Raw genomic sequence first — 22,359 nt, 5'->3', positions numbered from 1 at the left:
CACTGCCCTGCGGCTGGAGAGCGGCCCCCGCGCCGCGGCCGGGGAGCGGCCTGCACAGCAGCAAAGCCCGGGCGCGGCCAGCGTGAAGAAAGGAAGAAGGTGGAGGGCAGCCCCTAGCAGAGCTCCAGTCTCTCGTTCGAGCAGAGTCTCGCCCGGTGCAGAGCCCATTGCACAAAACAGGAAGGCGCTGCACACAGCAGGCAGGTCTGTGGGTGGACCGAGACCCACGGGCCTCCAGCCCGCCCACCTGAACAGCACCACCTCTGCCCCCGGGACAGAGGGGCAGAGCAGCAGGGGCCACTCAGGAGGGAGGCCCCTCCATTCCCTCCGGCCTGAGATTCCAGAGAGGGAAGTGGGGTGGCGCGGGGCGAGTCGGGCAGCCTTGAAGCGAGTGTGTATCTCCATGTCTGTTGGTGTGTGTGTGTGCATGTTGTGGGGGTGTTGTGTGCATATGATGAATGTGTGTATGTGTAGTGGGTGTGTATGTGATGAATGTGTGTTGTGTGGGAGTGTGTGGTGAATGTGTGTATGTGATTGTGTTGTGGATGTGTGTGTAGTGAATGTGTTTACATTTAGTGTGTGGTGTGTGTGGTAGGCGTGTGTGGGGTGTGTTGTATGTGGTGAATGTGTGTGTATGCAGGTAGTGCGTGCATTTGTGTTTCGTGTGTGCATGTCACGTGTGTCCTGCGTGTGCATGTGGTGAATGTGTATATGTGTCGTGTGTGATCTGTGGGCGTGTGGTGGATGAGTGTGTGTGGTGTGTGTGGTGTCTGTATGTGTACATGTGTGTTGCTTGTGTGTGTGCATGTACTGCGTAGTATGTGTGTTGTGTGTGATAAACGCGTGTGGGGGTGTGTTCTGTGTGGATGTGTTCTGTGTGTGTGTACATGTAGTGTGTTGTGTGTATACATGTACTACGTAGTGTGCGTATACATTTAGTGCGTATATAGTATGTGTGGTGTGTAGGCGTGTTGTGTGTGGTGAGTGTATCTGTGTGTACACGTAGTGTGTATTGTGTGGGGGTGTTTGTGTGTGTGTAATATGTATGTAATGTGTGTGGTGAAACTGTACATGTGGGTGTGTTATGTGTGGGCGTGTTGTGTGTACATGTATGTGTTGTGTGGGGGTGTTGTATGTGTATACATGTAGTGGGCATGCAGTGTATTTCGATGTATACATGTGTTGTGTGTATACATGTAGTGCCTGTGGTGAATGTGTGTGTACATGTAGTGTGTACTGTAAGGGGTTGTGTTTGTGATATGTATGTAGTGTGTTGAATGTGTGCGTATACATGTACATGTGGGGGTGTGTTGCTTATGTGTGGGTTGTGTGTGTACGTGGTGTGTGTGGTGTGTGTATACATGTATGCGTGTGGTGTGTGTATACATGTCTCTGGGTGTGTGTCATGTGTATATACATGTATATGTGTATGTGTTGGCGAGTGTTGTGTGTGATGTGGCTATCTTATGTGTGGGTGTGTGTTGTGTATGCATGTAGTGTGCGTGGTGTGTTGTGTGTGCACGTAGTGTGTAATGTGTACATGTGTGCGTGTCTGCATGTAGTGTGCGTGTTGCATGTGTGCTGTGTATGTAGTGTGTTGTGTATGTAGTGTGTTGTATATGTGTACATGTGTGCATGTTGTGTAGTGTGTGTGGTGTGTGTAGTGTGTGTTGCGTATGTACACGTGTGCGTGTTGTGTGTGTGCATGTAGTGTGTGTTGTGTTGTGCGTGTAGTGTGTTGTGTACGTGTGCATGTGTGTTGTGTGGATGTTGTGTATGCATGTAGTATGCATGTTGTGTTGTGTGTGCGTGTAGTGTTGTGTACATGTGTGCGTGTTGTGTAGTGTGGTGTGTGCATGTAGTGTGTCTATGTGTACATGTGTTTGCATGTAGTGTGTTGTGTATGTGTACATGTGTGCGTGTTGTGTGGGTGGGTGTGGTGTGTGTATATACATGTATGTGTGTACATGTGTATGTTTTGGGGAGTGTTGTGTATGTGATGTGGGTGTCTTATGTATGGGTGTTGTGTGCATGTGTGTTGTGTGCGTGTGGTGTGTGCATGTGGTGTGTGCTGTGTATGTGCATGTGTGTGGTGTGTGCATGTAGTGTGCATGTTGCATGTGTTGTGTGCGTGTAGTGTGTTGTGTATGTGGTGTGGATGTGTGTTGTGTATGCATGTAGTGTGTTGTGTGTATACGTGTGCATGTTGTGTGGGTGTGTTGTGTGTATACATGTATGCGTGTAGTGTGATGGATGTGTGTTGTGTGCATGTGTGTTGTGTGCGTGTGGTGTGTATGTGTACATGTGTGCATGTTGTTTGGGTGTGTGTGCATGTAGTGTATGTAGTGTGTTGTGTGTGTATGTGTGCGTGTTGTGTGTTGTGTGTATACATGTGCATGTTGTGTGGGGGTGTGTGGTGAGTGCATGTAGTGTGTGTTGCGTGTGTGCATGTAGTGTGTTGTGCATGTGTGCATGTTGTGTGGGTGTGTGTGGTGCGTGTGTGCATGTGTATGTGGTGTGTGTGGTGTGTGCATGTAGTGTGCGTGTGTTGTGTGTGCGTGGTGTGTGTTGTGGATGTGTGCGTGTTGCATTGTGTGCATGTAGTGTGTTGTGCATGTGTGCGTGTTGTGTGGGTGTGTGGTGTGTGCATGTAGTGTGTATGTGCATGTGTGGTGTGTGTGGTGTGTGTGCACATGTATGTGGTGTGGGTGTGTTGTGTATGCATGCAGTGTGCGTGTTGTGTGTAGGTGTGTGCTATGTTTGGGGGTGTGGTGTGTGGGTGTGGTGTGTGTACATGTATGCGTGTAGTGTGGTGGATGTGTGTGTTGTGTGCGTGTAGTGTGTGTTGTGTACATGTGTGCATGTTGTGTGTGTGGTGTGCATGTAGTGTGTGTGTTGCGTGTGTGTTGTGTGTGTGTAGTGTGTGGTGTATGTGTGCATGTGTGTTGTGTGTGTGTAGTGTGTGGTGTATGTGTGCATGTGTGGTGGGTGTGTGTGGTGTGTGTGCACGTGTATGTGGTGTGGATGTGTGTGGTGTGCGCATGCAGTGTGCGTGTTGTGTGTAGGTGTGTGCTATGTTTGGGGGTGTGGTGTGGGTGTGGTGTGTGTACATGTATGCATGTAGTGTGGTGGATGTGTGTGTGGTGTGCATGTAGTGTGCGTGTTGCATGTGTGTTGTGTGTGTGTAGTGTGTGGTGTATGTGTGCATGTGTGGTGTGTGTGTAGTGTGTGGTGTATGTGTGCATGTGTGTTGTGTGTGTGTGGTGGGTGGTGTATGTGTGCATGTGTGGTGTGGGTGTGTGTGGTGTGGGTGTGTGTGGTGTGTGTGGTGTGGGTGTGGTGTACTCATGCAGTGTGCGTGTTGTGTGTGGGTGTGTGCTGTGTTTGGGGGGGTGTGTTGTGTGGGTGTGGTGTGTGTACATGTATGCGTGTAGTGTGGTGGATGTGTGTGTTGTGTGCGTGTAGTGTGTGTTGTGTACATGTGTGCATGTTGTGTGTGTGGTGTGCATGTAGTGTGCGTGTTGCATGTGTGTTGTGTGTGTGTAGTGTGTGGTGTATGTGTGCATGTGTGTTGTGTGTGTGTAGTGTGTGGTGTGTGTGTGCATGTGTGTTGTGTGTGTGTAGTGTGTGGTGTATGTGTGCATGTGTGTTGTGTGTGTGTGGTGGGTGGTGTATGTGTGCATGTGTGGTGTGGGTGTGTGTGGTGTGGGTGTGTGTGGTGTGTGTGGTGTGGGTGTGTGTGGTGTGCGCATGCAGTGTGCGTGTTGTGTGTGGGTGTGTGCTGTGTTTGGGGGTGTGGTGTGTGGGTGTGGTGTGTGTACATGTATGCGTGTAGTGTGGTGGATGTGTGTGTTGTGTGCGTGTAGTGTGTGTTGTGTACATGTGTGCATGTTGTGTGTGTTGTGTGTGTGTAGTGTGTGGTGTATGTGTGCATGTGTGTTGTGTGTGTAGTGTGTGGTGTATGTGTGCATGTGTGGTGTGGGTGTGTGTGGTGTGGGTGTGTGTGGTGTGGGTGTGTGTGGTGTGTGGTGTGTGTGGTGTGTGGTGTGGGTGTGTGTTGTGTGCGTGTAGTGTGTGTTGTGTACATGTGTGCATGTTGTGTGTGGTGTGCATGTAGTGTGCGTGTTGCATGTGTTGTTTGTGTGTAGTGTGTGGTGTATGTGTGCATGTGTGTTGTGTGTGTGGTGGGTGGTATATGTGTGCATGTGTGTTGTGTGTGTGTAGTGTGTGGTGTATGTGTGCATGTGTGGTGTGGGTGTGTGGTGGGTGGTGTATGTGTGTATGTGTGGTGTGGGTGTGTGTGGTGTGGGTGGTGTGTGTGGTGTGGGTGTGTGTGGTGTGCGCATGCAGTGTGCGTGTTGTGTGTGGGTGTGTGCTGTGTTTGGGGGTGTGGTGTGTGGGTGTGGTGTGTGTACATGTATGCGTGTAGTGTGGTGGATGTGTGTGTTGTGTGCGTGTAGTGTGTTGTGTACATGTGTGCATGTTGTGTGTGTGGTGTGCATGTAGTGTGCGTGTTGCATGTGTGTTGTGTGTGTGTAGTGTGTGGTGTATGTGTGCATGTGTGGTGTGTGTGTGTGGTGGGTGGTGTATGTGTGCATGTGTGGTGTGGGTGTGTGTGGTGTGTGTGGTGTGTGTGGTGTGGGTGTGTGTGGTGTGCGCATGCAGTGTGCGTGTTGTGTGTGGGTGTGTGCTGTTTGGGGGGTGTGTTGTGTGGGTGTGGTGACTGTGCATTCGTGTCCCTGCCATGTCATGTCTCTGGGGGCCTGGCCGCCGCCCCCAGCCCCGCCGTGGGGACTCTGTGAAACCGGGAGGGGCGGTGAAGTGCATCTCAGTCGTGTCAGGACCCGTGGGCAGGGCCTGCTGTGTGACCGCCTGGAGCCCCGCCACCTGGTGGGCTGCCGGTGGGGGCTAGACGAGACGAGCCCTCTGGCCCTGAGACCTCCAGTAACAACTCTGTTCCTTCCCTCCTTTTGCACCGACAGAAGCAAGACAAGACTCCTGAGCGGTCGTCGGCACTGGAGACGGAGAAGCGGGTGCGTGCGCGTCGGGGGCGGGGCTCCCGCGCGGCCGTCCCAGGGGCTGCCGTTCTCTCTGCCTCCGGGCGGCAGTTTGGTTGCTAGTCCCGGGGCGGCCTCTGAGCTCAGGGCAGGGGTCCAGGGGGCCGCTGGCATCGCTGGGGCAGGTGGAGCTGTGCAGACTCAGCTGCCCGCAGAGTGCGTCCCCAGCGCACGCGCCCTCCCGCCCTGCTGAGCAGAAGGGGCGCTTTCGGCTGCACCCTGGATTGAGGTCTAAGGACCGAACGTGAGCGAACAGCCTGCTCATTCTAACCGAGGAGAAGGGGCTTCTCAGTCAGCTGCTGACTCCTCCCGAGCACACTCAGGATCTATCTGGGGGTCGACTTTCTCGGGTTGGGAGAAATCAGGTGTACTGATGAACTCCAGCGTCGCCTTGACCTGGAGTATAAAATACGTTCTCCTCTCTCCTGTTGCCATGTTTAATTTGGAAAGCAGCTCAGTTTTACATTCGATTCCCACGGCATGGGGTTCTGGCTAAGCGGGGCCGGGGGGGCGGCTTCTTGACTTGGAGTCCGTCAGTACTCAGCGTCTTGCCCTGTTGAACAGGAGAGGCGGGCCCTGGAGCGGAAGATGTCGGAGATGGAAGAGGAAGTGAAGGTATGGAGCCTGCGGGCCACGGGGGCTCTTGAGGGGCGTGCACTGTGTGGGTGAGGGGAGCCTGGGCTCGACCCTCAGCCCCTTGGAACGGACGTGGCCTTTGGGCCAAGGGGACGTCTAACTGGTTGGGGCAAACCTGAGCTGAACCTGGAGGGTTTCCTCTGAGGGCTTCACCCAAGGGGCTGGATGAGAGGACAAAGCCGGGCTTCCAGCTCCAGCCCTGAGGACGGGTCGCAGGTGGGGCTGCTCCGGGGCCTGAGGACCTGCAGCAACCATCCCCACCATCAGCCCTCAGGCCCTGGGGGTTACACTCAAGGGCACAGGATGGGGCTGGCGGGGCTGGGCAGGGCGGCGTCAGATCTGGGCGTCGGGGCGATAGTGAGGGGGCTACGCACTCGGGTGAAACACGCTCGGGCTTCCTCCCTGGGAGCCAGAGGCACCGGGCTGTGAGCTGAGCCCTTTGAGGGAGACCATTCCTTGTTCCCATGGCCTAAAAAGATGGGTTATTTACTAAAGAAGGTTGCCCAGGGCCTGACAATGTCAAAACTGATGTGCGGTCCGGTGCCAGGCGCCGTGTCGGTCTGCATGGCCCCAGCACGGGAGGCATGTGGGCGGCAGGCTCGGCGTCCCAGGGTGGACGGGCCACGCTGGCGGGCAGGTTTGGGCAGGGCCACCTCTCCCGAGGGCGTGGGGCCCACGCCCCCCAGCTGCTGGCTCCTCTGGACGCACCGCCCGGCGCTCCAAGCGTGCCCCCCACACGGGGTCCGCAGGGTGGGCCTTGGTTCCTCGGAGCTCCTCTGGTTTTGCCCCTCTTGAGCTACACTGGCCGCTGTCAGGGTGCTCCTTAGGAAACAGGCCAGCCCTGAGGAGAGCGTGGACACGGCCCCAGCTAGGACCCTGCAAACAGGGCCCTCAGGAGCCCAGGCCTCACCTGCTCCAGGCCAGGCTGCCGTCTGGTCCGCTTGGCCTGCATGGGGGGTGCACGCTTGTCCGGAAGGGAGCCGCCGGGCCCGCTCCCGCCAGTGTGGGAGCCCTCAGGCCGCAGCTCAGGCAGGTGGCTCTGTCCCCTCCTCTCGGCCTGGGGTTCCCTCAGCGGGGTCACAAGGCCTTCTTCTCTGCGTCGAGGTTAGCACACGGGGCGGTGCCCCACGAGGTCCAGGTTCTGTGCCAGCCCAGCTGGAACCGGGTGGGGCCTGTGCGTGAGTGTCTGCGCCCCGGGCAGCAGGCATGCTGATCGGAACCTGGCTTTTCCTGCGGCCACCCTGTTCTCCCCGGCCAGCCGCAGACCCCAGTCACACCTGCGCCCAGGGAACTGTTCCGTGTACACAGAAGCTCAGGCCCTGCAGGCTTGGTCGCAGGGACCTCCAGGGAGCCCCGGGAAGCGGGAGGGCCTCAAGGGCGGATGGGTCTGGGGCCAGTCTCCTGACTCTGGACCCTGAGGTGGGCTGGCCTACCTCACCCCCCACCCCCTCACCCCTCCCCCATCTCACCGCCTCCCCTCCCCTCCCCCACGTCCTCACCCCTTCACCCCTCTCCCATCTCACCCTTCCCAATCTTGTCCCCTTCCTCCCCTCCCCTCCCGCCCTCACTCCCTTTGCTCCCCTCCCCTCCTCCAGGCTCTGGCATGGGAGGTCCTGCAGCCCACCCGTGTGGACACTGCTTTTTGAGTTTTGTCTTCCGGCTCTGGAAGCGTCCTGGCTGACCCTGGCCCCCCTGGCTGACCCTGGCCCCCTGCTCGCCGCTCCCTGCCACGCCTGTTCTCAGCCCTGCCTCTTCGGACCGCCCTGCCCCCGCAGCCACATTCTTTCCCTTGACCCGCCTGTGCTGCCAGGTTCTGAGAGCCTAACACCACTCTAGGAGGCAAGGACCATTTCCTGGAGGGACCATGATTGCTGAAAGCGCTGGTCCCATCAGCCCCAGGGAAGGGGCAGCGCGGTGGACGGTCCACGGGTCCTTGCGCCTGGCCCCAGACGCTGCACCGTGAGCGCACTCACCCTCTGGCTGAGAGGACCCCCTGGCCCGGCCCTTCTGGGCTCCTGGGAGCCTTGGGCCACCCTCCTGCCTCCCAGGGGCGCGTCTCCGTCTGTGGGTTGAGGGTCAGCCATCTGTCTGCGTGTGTTTCCTTTTCGCCGTCTCCCCTTCCTGCTGCTTCTCATTTTCTTCTTTCTCTCCTGGAAACTCCCTGCTCCCCCTCCTCACCTTCCATCTCTGCCCTTCCCCTCTGCGTGGGCAGAAGAGACCTTCCTCTGGCGCCTGGCGACCTGTCTGTCGTCATGTAGCCCACAGGTCGTCATCTCCGTCTGTGGAGCCCATTCTCTCCCTCCTAGAGCTGATGGTCCCAGCTTCAGGCTCAGAGGCCTGGCGGGAAGGATTGGGCCGGGCAGGAGCCTGTTTATTGCTGGCTGTAGTCCATGGGACGGGCATGCACGTGCTCCCCTGCTCCCGTCCGCCACGCTGTGGGGTGACCGCTGGACGGGCCTGGTGCCGGCCACTCATCCGTTTTCTGAGATGAGGCCCTGGCCTCAGGCACAGCCATGCTCCCAGCCCTCCCCCAGGGCAGGGAGCAGGTCTCCACCCTGGCTTCCAGGCAGCAGAGCAGGCCTTGCTGGGGCCCTGTGTCCAGGGGAGGGCGGGCTGCCACAGGTGCGCCTCCTACAGGCCTTGCTCCATTGAAAATGAAACACAAGTGAGATAGTAAAGACTCAGAGAGGAGACGAACGGGAGTTGGGAGCCAAGTTCAGGGCAGGACGTGAGAAGGGGGGAGCAGGGCAGCCCCAGACGCCGGCCCCCAGACTCACCCCTACCACAGCCAGCCCCCAGCCCCAGCTGCCCACCCGCCTCCTCCGCCTCGCCTTTCCTTCCTTGCGTGCAGACTGAGCGCAGAAGCAGAAAGCCATGTGACTTCTCTGTCCCACTTGTCTCTCCTCTGGCCTGTCCTGTCTGTCTGTCCGTCCCTGTCTCACTCTCTGCAGAACCTTCACCAGCTAAAACAGATTCAGACCTTGAAGCACGTGAACGAGCAGCTGCAGGCTGAGAACCGGGCTCTGACCCGGGTTGTGGCCAGACTCTCGGAGGCCGTCGAGGGCTCGGACCCCCAGGGGCCCTAGTCCTCCCCGCCACTCCAGGCACGTTCCCTCTGTTGTCGGCCTCGGGCTCTGCACTCGCCCCCTGAGCCTACATGTGTGGGGTCCATGCAGGTTGGTGGTCTGCAGGCACAGGTCCTGGGCCTGTGTGTGAACGCCACGTGTTTCCAGGGGAGGGCGGGCTCTCGGTCAGCCGTGACCCCAGTGCAGCCTGTTCCCTGGAGCAGTCAGGTTGGGCCTGGGGTGCTGTAACCAAGGGCAGGGGGTGCGGGCTCCAGACACCCAGGGGCTGGACCCCACGTGCTGCTCAGCCTCTGAGTCTGAGGCCTGGGGTGTCTAGAGCTCCCCGCTTGTTCTGTGTGCAGCCAGGTGAGAACCAGGCCCCGGAGCAAGCGCTGGGCAGGGGCTCTGAGCCTGCTCCTCTCCACCGCCTCCCGCGCTGGGTCTTGCCTTCTTTTCCATCTTGGGGGCCGTGCCCTCCTGCCTGTCAAAGGTCTGGGTCTGGGGCAGGGCCCTTCCCATGGCCAGGCCCTCCCTGACGGAGCCACAGGTAGGAGGCTGTGAGCGGTCACCGGAGGACCAGGAAACACATCCCCTGGACTCGGAGCCTCTCCCTCACGTGGCCTGAAGCCCGACTCACAGTTGGCGCGTTTCCCACCAAGGTGGCCTGAGCAGTCCTCATTCTCTGACATGAGTTTTTGATTTCCAGCAACAATCTAATTAGTCCCAACCGAGGCTTGCTCTTCTTTCCGCCTGTCTGCTGTGCCTCTGGGTCAGTAGCTGGCAGCTTGCACCCGCTGGGTCTGAACCCCCTCTCCCCACCCCGCCGTTCCTGTCGGGTATGCTGGGGTCCCCCTGCCGGCCGAGCGGCCCCTGGCCTCCTGGGAAGGTGCGTGAGGTCCATGCTCCACTCAGGGAGATCAGCCCTTGACTCAGGGTGAACTGGGGGCCCCAAAAGATGGCCCATTTTTCTCATTCCCCCTCTGGTGAAGAACACCCCAGGCCTGGTTGGGGCTGGGTACCGTGGAGCCAGTGGTGGTGTGTGCAGGCCCGTGCCAAGCTCTCTGCTTACACGTTCTCATTCAGTGAGAAACCAGCCTCTGTTCTTGCTGGAAGAACTGAGTCAGAAGACGTGACCCGCCCCAGGTCATGGGGAGAGTGTGGGGCAGGCGGCCTCTGCCATCTGAGCGCCAGCCTCTCCCGGTCCTTTCCGACTGTCCCGGGCTGTCAGCAGAAGCTTGGGCGGCTGAGAAAGTGCCTCGACCTGGTTTTCCCAAAGAATCAAGTCTTAACCTGGAAGTGAGTCTCCCGAGAGTCGAGGCCGTGTTTGGACGTGTTTTCAAAGGCGGCAGTTCAGGCCTGATCTGAGAGCCACCAGTGGTGACACGGCCATACCCACATGGAGCTGCTTCCCATCCAGAGCCGCTGCGGGAACGCAGCCCGGGCGTCTGCTGGCGGCCTGGGAGGGCACATCAGAGGGCCTCTCCCAGCCTCTCGGCCCAGGCGTCTGAGCAGTTGAGGCTGAGGGTGGGCAGGGAGGCGGGCCAGGCTCTGACGGGGCTGCAAGGGAGGGCATCAGAGGGGCTCAGAGGACCGCCCTGCTCTGGTGTTTCGGGATCAGCGCCCTCCTACACGCCATGCCACAGCTGTGGGCCCCTCAGAGTCCCTGCTTTGTGGGGGACCAGGGCAGGGATGGGCCTTTCTAGATACAAAGTGGTAAACCCAGGGAAGAGAGCCAGGTGCCTGACGTGGCCCGGCTTCTGGACCCGCACCTGCAGCGTCCGTCTCCCTGTGAGGCGCTGTGCGTGGACAGTGGCGCTGGGCTCCTGTCCACATCTGTGGCCGGGAGGGGGGCTGTGCCCCAGCCCGCGGGGCCGCCCTGCGCTCCAGCTGCCCTCTGTCCTCTGGGCACCGGTGCTGCTGCCTGCGGGCCACACACGTCTGTCTGCAGCTTGACCTGCTTCGTCTGTGAGGGGCTGAGGGGACAGTTCCATCCTTTTCGGGAATCTGACTGGCCCCTGAGTGTTACTAGCAGAGCCCCAGGAACATGGCCCGGTGGGGGCTGTAGGCCTGAACAACCAAGCAGAGGACGTGGCCCTCAACAGATGGGAGGAGGGGTTTGGTCGCCCTCGAGGTGAACAGGTTCTCTCCCTCAGACCAGCACCTGCAGCCAGCTCACACGCCAGCTGCGTCCCTGTGGGGCCCTCAGGGCGCTTGGACCCCATGCCTCCCTTGGGAGTGCCCCGCCTGGGCAGGGCCGCTGCCCCCCTTGTCCCACAGGCCGAGCAGTGGGGTGTGAGGGTCCAAGGCTGGCAGAACAGCTCGCCCACCTCCCACGGCAGTCCCGGCCCGGTTTTGGGGCCGATGAGGCCACGTGCGCCGCGGCCCCAGGGGCCTCAGCTGTCCCGTCTGCGGGCTGCAGCAGCAGGACCCGCACGTCGTCCTGTGGGTGTGAGCAGAGGCCTGGGCTGTGCCCCTGCCTCCCCCGTCACCCTCCGAACGTCCCTGCGTCCCCGGCATGGGTGCTGCCCCAGCTTCTCCAGCCGGAGTGGTCCCGGGGATGACCCAGGAAGCAGTCACTCGCCCAGGATGGGGGGAGGGCGTCCCTGCCGTGGGCCGGGAGCTGGCGCTGGTCACCCTCGCACAGCAGCCTGGCGCGGGCCACGCCAGGCCTCACGCGTCTTCCTCCGCCCCGCAGGTCCTGACAGAGCTGAAGTCCGACAACCAGAGGCTGAAAGACGAAAACGGTGCCCTCATCAGGGTCATCAGCAAGCTGTCCAAGTAGGCCAAGCCCGGGCTGCCGGGGACGGCCTGTGTCTGCACCCACCTGCCGAGCCGGGGCCTGCCTCTGGCTGCCAGCCGCCGCCAGCCGCCGCGCCCTCGGCGGCCCCCCAGCCCCCCCCCACCCCGGCTCAGACAGTTCCCATCAAGGCACCACAGCGACCCTCAGCCGGCTGGGCATCCGGAGGCGGCTCGGGGTTGCCAGGCCCGCCTCGGACCCGGCCTCCCGCTGCCCGGCCGCTCGCCCCGGCCGCCCGCCCAGGAGCCGACTCTCCTCTGAGCCCACGCGGCGATGCTGGTGGCGGCAGCTCTTCTGGCTGTGGCAGCGCCTGCCCCGAGCTCGGGCGGCCTGGCTCATCCCCGAGTCTGTGCTGTTACAGTCCGTCCTTGGTGCCCCCGCTGCGCGTGCCCAGGGCGTAGATGCTGGACAGGCCCCAAGCCCCGCAGTCCGTCCAGGCGCTCACGCCACGAAGCCGGGCCGGGCTCTCAGCGCGCCTGTCCCCCCATCACAGTTTCTTCACGAGAAAACCTGGGCTCTGAGCGCCCCACCTGCCTCGCTCCCTCAACCCGATTTCCTGTCCTGAGAGAAGCAACACCTTCGTGAGGGCTTCTGAGGGGCATGGGGCGGGCTGCTGGAGGCGGACTCGCTGGAGGCGGGGGTGAGTGGGGCCCACGAGTGTGAGTGGGCCCTCAAGGACGCTGACTTGGTGACTCTGGGCGTGTGTGGGGAGAGGCGCTCACTCACTTAGGAGCAGCAGGAGTCCAGGCTCCGGCAGGGGCAGGGTCCCCCTCCACAGCCGTGTCCAGGGACCCCACCCCGGGTCAGGGAGCTTTGGGGGTTGTACCTTGATCACTCGCAAGCTGGGAGACGCTGATAGCCAGAAAGGTTCCCGGTGGGAGCAGAGGTCTTCCTGAGGCCCCCCGTCACATGCTAGCCCTGCCGTGCGTGGCTGGGGACCCGAGGCACCAGCGGCTCCCTGGCCCAGACCTCAGTCCCCACGTGGCTGGCTCCCTGCTTGTCCTGGCGTGGCCGCCTCCCCGGACAGAAGCCTGGATGAACCGCCCCCTCGGTCCAGGGCAGAGTTGGGTCCTGAGTCCTTGGTGATGCTTTGGTGTTAATACTGAGGCCTGTGCTTTCTGTCAGAGTTCCGTCCCTCGGCTGGTGCGAGCGTGCAGGCCAGCTTTGGGGCTGCTGTTGACGTCTGGTGTGTAGCTGTCAGCAAACACTACCTCTGTCTGAGAAAATGGCAGAGTGCTCCAGCTCCTCCGTGGCCCTCAGAAGCGCCCCGTGCTCCTTAACCCAGAGCTTTCGATCACAGTCCCGGCTCCAGACAGGAGGTCTGTCTCCTGGGGAAAAACCACATTCTCAGGGCAGGCAGACCCTTCCCTGTGCGCACGATGGGGAGGGGTCTGACAGTGGGGACAGGCGGGCTGGGAACGTCGAAGGGACCTCCAGTCGTCCACGCGCCAGCCCTTTGTTCTGGGGGACCTGCAGGGGCCCTAGACCCTGACCCCCAGTACCGGGCCGGCACGGCCCTGCCTCTTTTTCAGGAGAAGGGGGCTGAGTGGGAGCGGTCACCCCACCCTTCTCACAGCGGGCAGAGGAGATCCGGCTGTGCCTTCTTGCGGGCACCTCCCGCAGCCCTCGTGTGTCCGACAGGCCCCAGCTCAGGAGGGTGGGCCCTGTGGCCGGAGCCGCAGTCTCAGGCACGGCCTCACGCAGCTCATTCTGTAGGGGACCCTAAATCTGGTCTCTTTCTGGGCCGTGTGGGTTGTAAGGTGGTGGCCAAGGCCTCCTTGCTGCCCCTGGGACTCCAACCCGTTACCACGGCGCCTGAGCGGGAGGCCGGCGCCTGGGAGGGTCCTTGTCAGGGGCGGTTTGCAGTTTTCCAGGGAGGCTGCTCGTCTGGGCCTGATGACCAGGCCTCCAGCTGCAGCCTGGCCCCTTCGCCACCCTGTCCCCGAGGCCGCTGCTCCCGGATGCGAGGATTGGGCCTCCATCTCCCCTCCCCCACAGGGCGCTGGCTTCCCCGGCCCCCACCCCCGCCTGACTGTGTGATCTGCCCAGGACAGACAGACGTCAGGGTTTCAGCCAGGCTGCTGGCACGGGAGCCTGACGGGGTGGGCGCTGCTGTGGGTGTGAGGCAGTGGAGACAGCACGGAGGGGCTTCCCAGGGCCCCAGCCCGCGTGCCTCCAAGGGGGAGCCTCAAGACTTCACAGCTGAGCCAGCAGGGAGGGCCCAGCTCCAGCCAGCAGGGGAGCCCCTGGCACCCCGCCTCTGCACGGGGTGGGCATAGGCGGTCCTCCTGGTCAGGGCCAGTACTGAGCGCTGTCCCCATGCTGAGCTTTGGGGCAGGTGTCGGCACCTGGGGGTGAGTCCTCGGGCACCGTGAGAAGGCAGGGGTGCAACAGGAGGAAGCAGCTGGAAGGACAGGGTCGGTGGTTGGGCCCTGGGCCCGCGCCTGCCCCGGGCAGCCGTGCTGCCGTCTGAAGGGGCTGGAGTGGCCTGGGTCGGGTCTTTAGACTGAGTCTGTGGTTTTTTGATTCCTAAGGAGACCAGATAGTTCTCGCAGTCAGATTCTGCTCATTCTAACTTCATAAATCCATGTTTCCTTCTCCATTCAAACTGCTGAAGCGTGTGTCTAAGTGGGAGAGTGAATTCAGCGTGGAGGGCAGGCCCCCCTGGTGGCCGGGTGAGCCTCTGGACAAGCGGCCCTCCCAGGAGGTGGTGCGGCCCCCGGTGGCCTCGAGCTGTGCTTCTCCCCAGCGGCCGCCCCATCTTAGCTCTGCCTTAGGTCTGCAGAGGACCGTCCTGGATGGGAACCAGCCTCAGTCCTGGGGGGCCGTCGGGGCTGTCCCGGGCTGAGGCAGGTCCCTGCCCGGAGCAGGGCTGCAGGACGGAGCTTGCGGGCCCCTTAAGGACTGTGCCTGTCACCCGTGCTGACTCCCTGGGGCCCAGGAGCTGTCAGCGTCGCGGCTCCTGGGGAGTGAGCAGGCTCTGGGGTGAAGAAAGGCCAGACGGAGGCGGCGCCACCTTCCGGGAGGCTGGGCTATGCAGCAGGCTGGGGAGAAGACTGTAGACGGAAGCCGCTGAGAGTCTGGTGCCCCTGAGGGGTGCCGCGCTCGGGGGTCACTCTTGCCTCCAGCCTGCGTGCAGTGTGCTCGCTGCTTGGGGACGTCACAGCCTCACCCTGGCTTCATCCGGGGGCTCTGTTCACTCACATCTTTGCCCCCCGCCGCCCTGCTCCTCTTGGGCCACTCCAGTTCCTCCGCTCGCTGTCCTGACGGGGACTCCAGAGTGATCTCTGCCTTGGGTGGCCCCTTAAGGTGGCTTTAGGATGCCACCTTCAGGATGCCATTCCAGAACAGACACGCCTTCCACCCTTCCGAACGCTCAGTCTTTGCTTTTCTCACTGGAGCCCATGGTGCTCAGAGGAGGGGGGGTTTCCCACGAGTCGCCCCAACTTGCGGAGCCCCCTGCTGGGCACCTGCCTGGCGGGGCCCTGGGGGCAACTCTGCTTCCAGCTGGGCGTGCCTCAGTGGTTTTGGGTGCGGGCGGAGCTCCGGGCTCTGCCCTGCCCCTTGCCTCCACCCCACCTGCCTCCTGGGCTAGAGGACTGGCCTCGAGCCAGGCCCCCTGGAGGTGGGCAGCAGGGGCAGGGCCTCTGAGCCCCCAAAAGGCCGACTGTCCCCCAGCCCGCCGTGAGGGGCTCAGCCTCAGGTGGTGACTCTGGTCCCCATCCCACAGTCTCCTGCCGCAGCCTTGGCCGGCTGGGTGGAGAGCACACGTGAGAAGCTCCCCAGGGCCCCTATGCCCCCGCCCGTCACCTCACACCCCCCCACACACACCCCTGACTCCCCTCCGAGACAGCACCTCTGTGTACACACGCCAGGGGGCGGGGTTCAGGGAGGAGCCCGGATGCACTTCGTGAGCTGAATGTATTTTTATGCAACTTTTGAGTGGCCTTTCAACCCTGAGGTGAATGGTTTCGTTTTACTGGTTGTTATGTAGTATTATGAAGTATTCCGTGTTTGGAAGTTTGGGAATAATAATATTCACGTCTGTATGATGCCTGTAAACACAACAGTATTTATAAATGAGTAAATTAAATTGTGTTTTAACTTTGTGATGGTCTCTGAGCTTTATGAAATGGGGCTCATAGAACCTCACATCTGGGCCGGCCTGTGGTATTTCTCCCACCCAGCCTGACGCTGCTTGGTGTTCAAGCTCAGACGCGGTCGGCACGTTCGGGGTGGCGTGGCCGTGGGCCAGCCTGTGGCGTCCCCATGTCACCGTCCCAGCCGTCGGGGCCTGCATCCCAGGGCTGGCCGCGTGGCCCAGGGGCTCGGGGCGCAACTATGGGGCTGCCTGGTGTCTGGCGGTGCCCCTGGTGCTCGTGGCCAGGTCGTGGTCTGCCCTCCGCAACAGGGTCTCGGGGCCACCACTCGGGTCTGGGGAGCCAGAGCCTCTCCAGAGCTCCAGACCACAAGGGCCGCGGGCGGGGTCACCAGAGATGGCGATCAGCACGGGCAGCTGCCCAGGCCTGGCCTTGCATCCACCCCGTGCCCCCCGTGTGTTCACACCCTGCAGAGGCCCCGTCGCCACGCTGGGGGCCGGAGAGGGCCGGGTGCCTTGTCCCCCACGGTCACCTGGCTGCGGCCCAGGGCTCCTCACGACCGGTGGAGACGCGTCCCCTAGAGACCCAGGGACCGCTGAGGCCCGGCCACTTCCTCCTGAAACCCCCGGCCAGCCTGCAGGGCGCTCTGCCTTCTCGTTCCGGAGTTGGGGCCAGATACCCACGGTGCTCAGGGCCTGCCAGGACCCCCAAGGAGACCGCCACGGGCTGAGGTGAGGGGAGTGTTGCGGGGGGTCATGCTTTCCGGGGTGAGGGGTGCTGCCTGGTCCCTGAAAACCCCCGAAGCCCTGGCCTCAGAGGTCAGACATCTCGGGTTCCTCCATGAGCTAACCCGGCGCTTGTAGGCAGCGGCGTTCCGCAGACCTGTGGGGCTCAGGCTGCAGCCATGCCCCAGGCCTGCTCTGCTGGCTGGTGGGGGGGGGCTCCGAGAGTCTGATCCACCCCTCCTCCCTGAAGGCCCCCCCAAAAGTTGCCCTGAGGGCCCCGCGTGCCCACCCCTCCCGAGCGCGGGGCCAGGGTCTCAGCACTGTGCCCTCACCCGACCCGAGTCGAGACCTCCACTCCCAGCTGCTTTCAGCTCTTTTCTTTAATAAGGAGATGCTGTTACAAAAGAACAAATGGGCGGGAGACCAGAGTCCGTGGGGGGGGGGGGGGGGGCACTGCCAAGCGGGGGGCGGGGGGGGGCCGCTGTACACACGTCCTTCCCGTGAGGCAGGCTGGGAGTCCCGGTGGGCCACACGCTGCAGGAGCCTGGGCCTGCCGCCCTGGTCTGGGGGCTTCAGAAGCTGCAGCGCCAGTGTTGGGACGGGAGGGGTCGGGGCAGGATGCCCGGCTGCTCTGACGGGTCGGGGTCCATCCCACCCACACCTGCTCCCCCAGTTTGTGGGGCGTGGGGCCCACCCCCCACCGTGGCCCCGGCCAGCGCCCCCTCTGCAGGGCCCATGGAGGGGTCACCCCACCTAGGGGCTGCTGGCGGGAGCTGCTGTCCTCTGGGTCCAACACGACGGCTCAGGGCCTGGGGCCCGCGGTTCCCCTCCCGCCTCCCTTCCTCCCGAGGGGGCGGTGGGGTGGGGCTGGGTGCGGATGGGGGTCCCACCCCCCACCTCAGAGCAGCCACAGCTGCCCACTGCTGGGGTGTCCCTGCCCGACGGTCGGCGCTGAGTGCACCTGTTCCCCAGCCTGGGGTCCCCACCGCTGCCCCCCGCCACCCCCACCCCCTCAGTGTCACGGGAGCGGGGCCCAACCACAGACCCAGCCTCCAACAGCTCCCATGCATCCTGGTCGTCTCCAAGGGCCCCCACTGCCCACCCCGCCGCCAACATGGAGCAGGGCCGGGGGGACACCGCTGGGGCCCACCAGGATCCCGGGACACCCGTCTGTCCTCGGGACACAGGGCAGGGGGTAGGGGGCGGGAGGCTGGCAGGCAAGCCCTTCACAGTATCCTGAGGGGAGCTGGTCAAAGGGACCGGGGGCTCCAACAGGGTGGCCCCGGAGACCCCCGTATGGCTTTTCAGTGGATCAGACGGCGGGGGAGGAGCAGGCCACCAAGGCCGCTCTGCCATGGACACGCACCAGCCGGTCGGGCCAGGCCCAGGCTGGCTCCCGAGGCGTGGGGAGCTGGGGGAGACGCAGACTTCACACGGCGCCGGGGGGCAGCTCGGGGCTGTGATGCGGAGCTGGGCTCTGGGCGCGGCCATGCGGCTGCTGGCGCGGAGCCGGGGCGTGCATGGGCGGGGTGGCGCGGGCACGGGTGGCCGCCCTCGTGTGCAGCTGAGCGCGCGCGGGGGCGGACGAGGCTGGCTTCTCGGGCTCTTGCTGTCATCTCCAGCTCACAGCGTCCTCTTCCAGCACTGCAGCTCGGAAGCGGGTACAGTCCCGGTGACCCGGCCCGGCCCCCAAGCCAGGGAGGCAGGAGTGGCCGCAGGACGAGGCTGCCCAACAGCAGAGCGTGGCCACAGGTCCGTGGGTGCGGGGCTGTCCCGGCCAGCGCTACGGGCGGGCTCACACGTTCAGTCACTGGTGGTTTGTCAAAAACTCACGTTTAACTTGGCACCTGGACCGCGGGGCTGAGGGCGGCCAGCATCAGGCCCGGGACCCCTCCGTGTCTGCCATCACCAGGGCTCTGAGGTGGAGAGGGGGCCGCAGGGCGGGGACAGCCTCTCTGGGGGGGCCCCAAGAACTAACCCAGACCCCACGGGAATGTGAGACAGGGGGGTCTCTTCCAACCCTGCTCACCACGTCCCCCCCACCCAGCCCACGGGGACCTGGTTCTCTCTGCTGCCACCCCAAGGCCACAGCAGCAGGAACTTGTGTGGTCTCTTGGGAGGAGGGGCTGAGGCTGTGCTGAGACCACCCCTGCCCCCCAACCCCCACGCCCCTAGCCACAGTCAGAGGCCCTGCCCCAAGCCCCTGCTCCGGAGAGGGGAGGAAGGGGCCTGGGTTTCGCATGTCACTCTCAGCTCCTCCCTGAAGGGCACCTCTGCTGCTTCCCTCCTGGCAACCTTCAGTCCACGGAAGGGGGACCCCAGGCCCGGGCACCCACAGGCCTGGGGCAGGACCCTCAGGCAGAGACAGGAGCACGCATGTGTCTCCCGCAGCCACAGGTCAGCAGACACGGCTGCTCAGACGGCTCCTCTGGGCCCGGCCGGCCTGGCAGGCCCCTGCGGCCCCCACCCCGCCCCTCAGCCAGCCCAGCGCTGTCATCCAGCCCCACGTCCAGGCTCAAGACCCCCAGAGCAGCAGAGGCGTCAGGATGGAGGCCAGTGCTGGCACAGGGAGCGGAGGGGTGAGGTCGGCCTGGGGTGGGGCCCTGAAACGGGGACCCTCGCGGAGCACCGAATCCCTCCGCTCTGCGGTTACCCGGTCCTGAAGGCAGGGCCGCCCCCTTCCCACCTGTGCAGAGGGGCTCCCAGGACGCAGGCCCTCGAGCACGGCTGAGCCCCCTCCCCACTGCGTCACGCGCAGCAGGGCCCCGGCGTCTTCCTCCGGCAAGAGCCTGCCCAAGACAGCCGTCCGTCCGGGTGTGGGGTGTGGGCTGATGGGAGCAGCTCTGGGCCTGGGCGGCCGCGAGGGGAGGAGGGAGCCAGCCGGGGGTGGCGGGGCTGATACTCCTGCCCAGGCTGCGGGTAGGGAAGGAGCCTGCGTGCGCACTGGACGCACGTATATATGGCTTTTTATCAACACTGGGGTCAGGAGCTGAGCGGGGAGCCAGCATGGGGACCCCGGGGCAGGGACGGATGCCCCGGGGACCCAGAGAAGCCCCGGGGGACGAGAGGAGGCCGGCCGGCCACTGCCCCCTGCTCACCTGGGCCCAAGGACAGGGCCTCCTCAGGAAGAACCCGGCTCTGCACAGACAGCGCGGCTCCACTGAGATTAAAAGAGGAAATGGGCGCGGGCAGGACGGGGACGCCGCTCAGCTCTCGGCCCCGACGGGGGCCAGCACCCACGTCTCCTGCCCAGAGACCAGGGCCCAGCAGGCCCGTCGTGGTCTCTCTGGGGAGGGGGTCTCCTGTGTCTTCACGGTCTGACATCTCCCGTCCACAAGGTGAGCTCGAAGGATGGACAGACCCCGTGCAAGTCCGGCCACCAGCTCAGGTCCGTGCTGTCCCTGAAACCAGCCCAAGGGGCGGTGACTTCTGCACAACCCAGTCTCCACACCCGGCCTCCGAACCAGCCACTCACACGTGTCGCTACCCGTCCAGGAGCCGGAGCGCAGGCCCCACCCGGAGCCCAGCAGTGCCGCCATCTCGGAGCGGGGGGGAGGGGGGGGCACACGCTCAGGGAGCAGGAGAGGCCCACTGCCGGCTGGGAGCTCCGCCTCGGGGTGAGCCTGGGGTGCAGCTTCGCAGGAGTGGGTCACAGGCATGCAGCGGGGACGGCTCCCGGGGCGGGCCGGGCAGGCCGCGCCGCCTCTGGGGGCCCTCCTCCCACGGCCGTCGGAGGGGGGGGGGGTCCTTATAAAAAGGGGACGGGGGACACGACGACACAGACGGGCGGGGCGCCGCGCGGGGGCACAGCTGAGGTGTCCGTGGCTCTGGGTCTCGGCGGCGGCCCGGCCGCGGCCCTACTTGCTCTTGCCCAGCAGCGCGTCCACCTCCTCCTCGGGCTTGAGCGAGTGCCACTGCGCGATGGGCCGGCGGGGGTTGGCCAGCATGTCGGACCAGTGCCGCAGCTCCGTGCCCGTGGCGTTGCTGCCCACGAAGATCTTCCCGATGGCCTCGTTCTTGCCCAGCTTGTCGTAGTCCAGCACGGTGACCACCACCTGCACCTTCTGCGGGAGGCGGGGAGGGGGGGAAGGTGGGCAGGAGCGCTCGCGCGGCGCGCCCCCCCCGCCCCCACCTTCCACCCAGACGGTCCCGCGGAGCCCGAGGAGCAGACCCATCCTTGCAGAGCGACAGAGGCCGTGCCGGGGAGGCCTGCCGCCCGCTCAAGGGGCAGCTCGGAAACGCCCGGGGCCAGGCCCCAGGGTGCCGCCCGCCCGCCCGCCCGCCCGCGGGGCTCAGCGGCGGGCCCGCCCCCCAGCGCGGACCTGAATCTGCTCAAAGGGGATCTCGAAGCTGAAAGACTCGTTGAAGTAGGGGTTCAGCGTCTTCTTCTTCACCGTCGTCTTCTTCTTCTTGAGCCGCTTGCCGTTCTGCATCAGGTGGATCTTCACGTAGGGGTCTGCGGGGCGCAGCAGGCAGGCCCTGAGCCCCCCCGGACCGCCGGCCCGGGGCCAGGTGGTCACAGGCGTTGCCCCCGTGACCCGCCGCAGCCTGGGGCTCGGTGAGGGGCGCGGGGCTCCTGGTGACATCCGTCCTGGGCAGGGGACCCACCCCACCCATCCTCCGACGCCCGCCTGAGACCGGCCTGTCCAGGGTGACTCAGGAACCCCGCGCACTGGCCGAGGGCAGGGCGGTCGCTCAGCCCTGCGGCCCAGCAGAGCCCCGGCCCTCGCCCTGCGGCGCCCCCCTGGGAGCCGCCCCCTCCCCTGCAGCCCGAGGGCTCAGGCCACAGGCGGCTCTCGGGCGCCCCCGGTGGCGGCCAGCAGCCCTGCGCCCACCTGAGAGGCCGCCCACGTCCATCTTCTTCAGGTTCTTCGCCTCCAGGATGCAGACGGTGAGCTTCCCGGCGGTGGGCACGTAGCGCAGCGAGGCGCAGATGTCCCCCAGCTTCTCCGGCTGTCGGGAGAGCGGGCGCGGGTCACCTCAGCGGCCGCCAGCACGGCTGGCCCCCTGGGGCCTCGGGCCAGAGGCAGCCCAGCCCCGCCTGCGGCAGGCAGACACTGGAGCCGCGGGCACCATGGCCGGTGGCACCAGGAGGCTCTGGATGGACGTAGGGTTTGTGGGGTCCCGCCTGCAGCGTGCGCGGTGGTCTTCAGAGCCCCTGGCACCTCCCATCTGGTGTCAGTGCCAGGGGGCAGGGACCTCGAGACCAGAGAGGAGGACAGTGCGTCGCCGCCAGTGCGGTGGCGCGGCGCCGCAGCGTCTCAGAGGAGGCCTCCCCCGCGTCCAGGTCCGGGGGGCCTGGTGCTCCGAGGGCAGCGTCTAAACGGAGGCTTTGTACACAGCAGAGGCTTTGTACACAGCGGGGGCTCGTACTCGCTGAGTGTGTGAGCAGGTGCTGCAGCCGCTGCCGCTTCCGGCAAGACAAGCCTGGTGCTGAGAACCCGCTCAGACCGCGCGGGCCTTCCCTGCGGGCACACGAGGCCCCGGGCGGGTCGCTGGCGCTAAGCAGGCACAGGGCCTCGAGGGAAACAGGAGCGCCGTGTCCCCTGCGCCTGCGGCCTCGCCGGGCGGCTGACCCACGGGGGCCCGCCCTCTTCTCACCACCCCGCCCCGCCTCACCCCTTCCTCCTCCTCCCCGCCCCGCCTCCTCCTCCTCACCCCACCTCCTCCTCCGCCCCGCCCCGCCCCACCTCCTCCTCCTCCTCCTCCTCGCCCCACCTCACCTCCTCCTTCTCCCCGCCCTGCAGGTCCCGCCATTCCTCGATGGGCTGCCCCAGGTCCACTGTGTTCATGGGTACCTTCACCTCGCCGATGATGTCGTGCTTGGAGAAGCGGTCAAAGTCGTAGATGGCCATCACCAGGGTCTTGCCCCCCAGCTCCTGGTATGGCACCTGCAGGGCACAGGCGGGATGACGGGGTCAGGGCAGCTCGGGGGCGTCCAGAGGCTGTGGACACCGCAGGGACTTGGGCTCTGGTCCC

General features: G+C 64.0%; 2 protein-coding genes across 8 annotated transcripts in view; one reads left to right on the top strand and one right to left on the bottom strand.

Annotated features, from left to right (window-relative positions):
• Positions 1-15,664, top strand: part of PPP1R12B (protein phosphatase 1 regulatory subunit 12B) — a 177,157-nt gene extending 161,493 nt beyond the window's left edge. For 5 of the 6 annotated variants that reach the window (XM_069545037.1, XM_069545035.1, XM_069545038.1 and 2 more), the window contains 4 exons: positions 4,983-5,033; positions 5,622-5,672; positions 8,645-8,797; positions 11,454-11,528. In XM_069545037.1, coding sequence (XP_069401138.1) covers positions 4,983-5,033; positions 5,622-5,672; positions 8,645-8,779 — 237 coding nt within the window. In that variant the 3' untranslated portion in view covers positions 8,780-8,797; positions 11,454-11,528. Of the gene's footprint in view, positions 1-4,982; positions 5,034-5,621; positions 5,673-8,644; positions 8,798-11,453 lie in introns of all 6 variants that reach the window. The other variant, XM_069545036.1, reaches the window with a different exon arrangement.
• A 3,667-nt stretch (positions 15,665-19,331) lies between these two features.
• The window catches only part of SYT2 (synaptotagmin 2), an 85,534-nt gene continuing 82,506 nt past the window's right edge, over positions 19,332-22,359 (bottom strand). For both annotated transcript variants that reach the window (XM_069545029.1, XM_069545030.1), the window contains exons 6-9: positions 22,104-22,271; positions 21,216-21,333; positions 20,703-20,836; positions 19,332-20,444 (exon numbers count right to left, since the gene is read on the bottom strand). In XM_069545029.1, the coding sequence (XP_069401130.1) occupies positions 20,238-20,444; positions 20,703-20,836; positions 21,216-21,333; positions 22,104-22,271 (627 nt within the window). In that variant the 3' untranslated portion in view covers positions 19,332-20,237. The remainder of the gene's footprint in view (positions 20,445-20,702; positions 20,837-21,215; positions 21,334-22,103; positions 22,272-22,359) is intronic.

The sequence above is a fragment of the Ovis canadensis genome, chromosome 12, assembly GCF_042477335.2.
Source record: "Ovis canadensis isolate MfBH-ARS-UI-01 breed Bighorn chromosome 12, ARS-UI_OviCan_v2, whole genome shotgun sequence".
Taxonomy (NCBI): domain Eukaryota; kingdom Metazoa; phylum Chordata; class Mammalia; order Artiodactyla; family Bovidae; genus Ovis; species Ovis canadensis.
This window is presented reverse-complemented; position numbering and strand designations above follow the sequence as displayed.